Here is a 531-nt window from a genome sequence, read left to right as displayed (position 1 = left end):
CTCTGTAAGGGACAGCGTGTGCCCAGTCCGAGAACCCCCACCAGCCTCCAGCGGGACCCGAACGCTGCGCCGACCTCCCACCATTCCCTGCTGTCCATCTCCGGGGCCGGCGAGGCTGCAGCGAAACCGAACAGGGCCTCCCCGCGCCGCAGCGGTGCCTGGTGCCCTATGCCATACAGGGGCCTGGCCCGGGGAGGGGAGCTCGGGGCTGCGGATAACGGGGCAGCACCGCTGCCATGACGCCGAGCGACTGCTACGCCGCGCCCACCGCACGCTCCTGTGGTGCGGGACCGGGCCCGGCCCTGAGAGCTGGCTGGTGCCCGGGGGGACCGATAACGGGGCCGGGGCCTCACCCCGACCTCCGCCCAGCGGCCTCGCGCGCCGTAACGTGTCCCGCAACGTCACGTGCCCCGCGGACTTTTCCCTCCGCCCGCGGCGGAAGAGCCCCTTTCCCCTTCCGGGGAGGGTCAAAGGGCGGCGGCCGCGGCCCAGTCAGAATCCACCACGCGCGCCTGGCCTTGCGCACGCGCA

The 531-nt window shown here is 73.4% G+C and overlaps 1 protein-coding gene across 1 annotated transcript in view; it reads left to right on the top strand.

The window, feature by feature from the left end:
• The first annotated feature begins 236 nt into the window (after positions 1-236).
• P4HB (prolyl 4-hydroxylase, beta polypeptide) overlaps positions 237-531 on the top strand; it is a 9,843-nt gene continuing 9,548 nt past the window's right edge. The window contains exon 1 of the mRNA XM_010568132.1: positions 237-383. Within this exon, the coding sequence (XP_010566434.1) occupies positions 237-383 (147 nt within the window). The remainder of the gene's footprint in view (positions 384-531) is intronic.

This window comes from Haliaeetus leucocephalus, unplaced genomic scaffold, assembly GCF_000737465.1.
Source record: "Haliaeetus leucocephalus isolate CR32 unplaced genomic scaffold, Haliaeetus_leucocephalus-4.0 Scaffold238, whole genome shotgun sequence".
Taxonomy (NCBI): domain Eukaryota; kingdom Metazoa; phylum Chordata; class Aves; order Accipitriformes; family Accipitridae; genus Haliaeetus; species Haliaeetus leucocephalus.
This window is presented reverse-complemented; position numbering and strand designations above follow the sequence as displayed.